Source organism: Emiliania huxleyi, assembly GCF_000372725.1.
Source record: "Emiliania huxleyi CCMP1516 unplaced genomic scaffold EMIHUscaffold_65, whole genome shotgun sequence".
NCBI lineage: Eukaryota > Haptophyta > Isochrysidales > Noelaerhabdaceae > Emiliania > Emiliania huxleyi.
In genome coordinates, this window is record NW_005197128.1 from 660937 (window position 1) to 662429 (window position 1493).

The 1493-nt window shown below is 66.4% G+C and overlaps 2 protein-coding genes across 2 annotated transcripts in view; one reads left to right on the forward strand and one right to left on the reverse strand.

Moving 5' to 3' along the window:
- The window catches only part of EMIHUDRAFT_452653 (hypothetical protein), a gene marked incomplete at its 5' end in the record, with an annotated part of 2861 nt that extends 1695 nt beyond the window's left edge, over positions 1 to 1166 (forward strand). Inside the window, 2 exons of the mRNA XM_005763117.1 lie at positions 457 to 618; positions 696 to 1166. Coding sequence (XP_005763174.1) covers positions 457 to 618; positions 696 to 776 — 243 coding nt within the window. The 3' untranslated portion in view covers positions 777 to 1166. The remainder of the gene's footprint in view (positions 1 to 456; positions 619 to 695) is intronic.
- A 260-nt stretch (positions 1167 to 1426) lies between these two features.
- Positions 1427 to 1493, reverse strand: part of EMIHUDRAFT_215571 (hypothetical protein) — a gene marked incomplete at both ends in the record, with an annotated part of 2983 nt that continues 2916 nt past the window's right edge. Inside the window, one exon of the mRNA XM_005763118.1 lies at positions 1427 to 1465. Coding sequence (XP_005763175.1) covers positions 1427 to 1465 — 39 coding nt within the window. The remainder of the gene's footprint in view (positions 1466 to 1493) is intronic.

The window sequence follows — 1493 nt, forward strand, 5'->3', positions numbered from 1 at the left end:
CCAGGGGCGCGGCCAAGGAATGCGCGGATACAGACAGGAGGCGGCTGTGTTGTAAGCAGTTTTTCAAAAAGCAACCCCCAGGCCCAAGCTTGGACCCCTACAGCTCCACTCTAGAGTCTCCCCGCGGGCGGGCGCGGCCCCTCGGGGTCGACGGAGACGCCCAGACGCGAAAGAAAGCGCGAGATTTTTATCCCCGGCCCGGCCCTCCCCCACATGGAACACCCAGCCCCCGGGGGGGTGGGGGGGGCTTGGATTGGTGTGTGTGTGGCAAAGGCTGCCTCGGCACGAGGCAGCCCCACCCCCCCCCGACCCCCCGACCCCCCCCCCACCCCCTCGGGCCCTGCATGTCCCATGTCGGAGAGCCCCGCCTCGCCGCTAAACCTCTCCCGCTTCCTTCCGCCTCTGCTCGTCTCCCTCGACCCCGAGGCACCGCTCACGCCCCCCTGCCGCGAGCAGGTCGGCGAGCTCTCCGGCCAAAAGGACTCGATCCAGTCCGACCGCGAGCTCAAGGGCAAAATCTCGAGCCTGATCCAGGAGCTGCGGAGACACGTGGGGCAGCACATCTCGTCGTCGCAGAGCATCACCGACGGGCTCCGCCGGATCCTCACGCCACACCAAGTGGTGAGGGCGGCTCGCCTCCCCCCTCCCCCCCCCAGCGCCGCCCCTCACAATCACTTCCCGACTTGCGCTCGCAGGCCAAGTTTCTGGTGTGGGTAGAGCGGAACCAGCGCTCGATGGACATGCTCAACACGATGTTCTCGGAGGACGTCGAGTGACCACGTGCATCCCTTTGCCACGCTGCGCGTGCACACTATGCCGCCGCTGGTCGCCAAGGGCACGGGACGCCCGCAGGGCTGATGGTGCGCTTTAGGACTCGTGCCCCTCGCGCTCTTCTCTCGGACGGGATGAACGACCCTCCAGCTTCGCCGGATGATCGCGTGCATGTAATGTATGCAGTATGGACAGCAGCTCAGCAGCTAGTGTGGTACTTACGGGCTCTGTCTCCGTCTGGTCGTGGGTAATGTGGCTCTTTGCGCACGCCGCACAAGGAGCGTCGATTTCACATTACCCACGACCATTCGCGTCCCGTGCTCCTCTCGCGCGGTACATTGTCCGGCCCTCTGTCGCTCTGGCACACCGATACAATTTTCAAATGACAGTAGTCAGTACCCCCACAAAATGTCAGACTCGCGGGCTCGTGTCCAGTCCGCCCGACCGCCCCCGTGAGCATGCGCGCGGTGAGCCGGGGGCGAGCGCAAGAGTTCCTTGGCACGCGTGCCGCCCGATGCGCGCGCCCGCCGGAGGTGCCTGGGCGTCCACTCTGCACGCGCCCCCCCTCTGTGTGCGGAGATGGAACACAAAACGCGGGAGGACGCGACCGGCTCTCGCGCGCGTAAATACGTACGATCGGACGTGCGCGGGCGCCTCACTTGCTTCCGGCCCGCGCCTCGACGGCGGCGAGGATCTGACCGCCGAGCGCCTTGGCGAGCTTG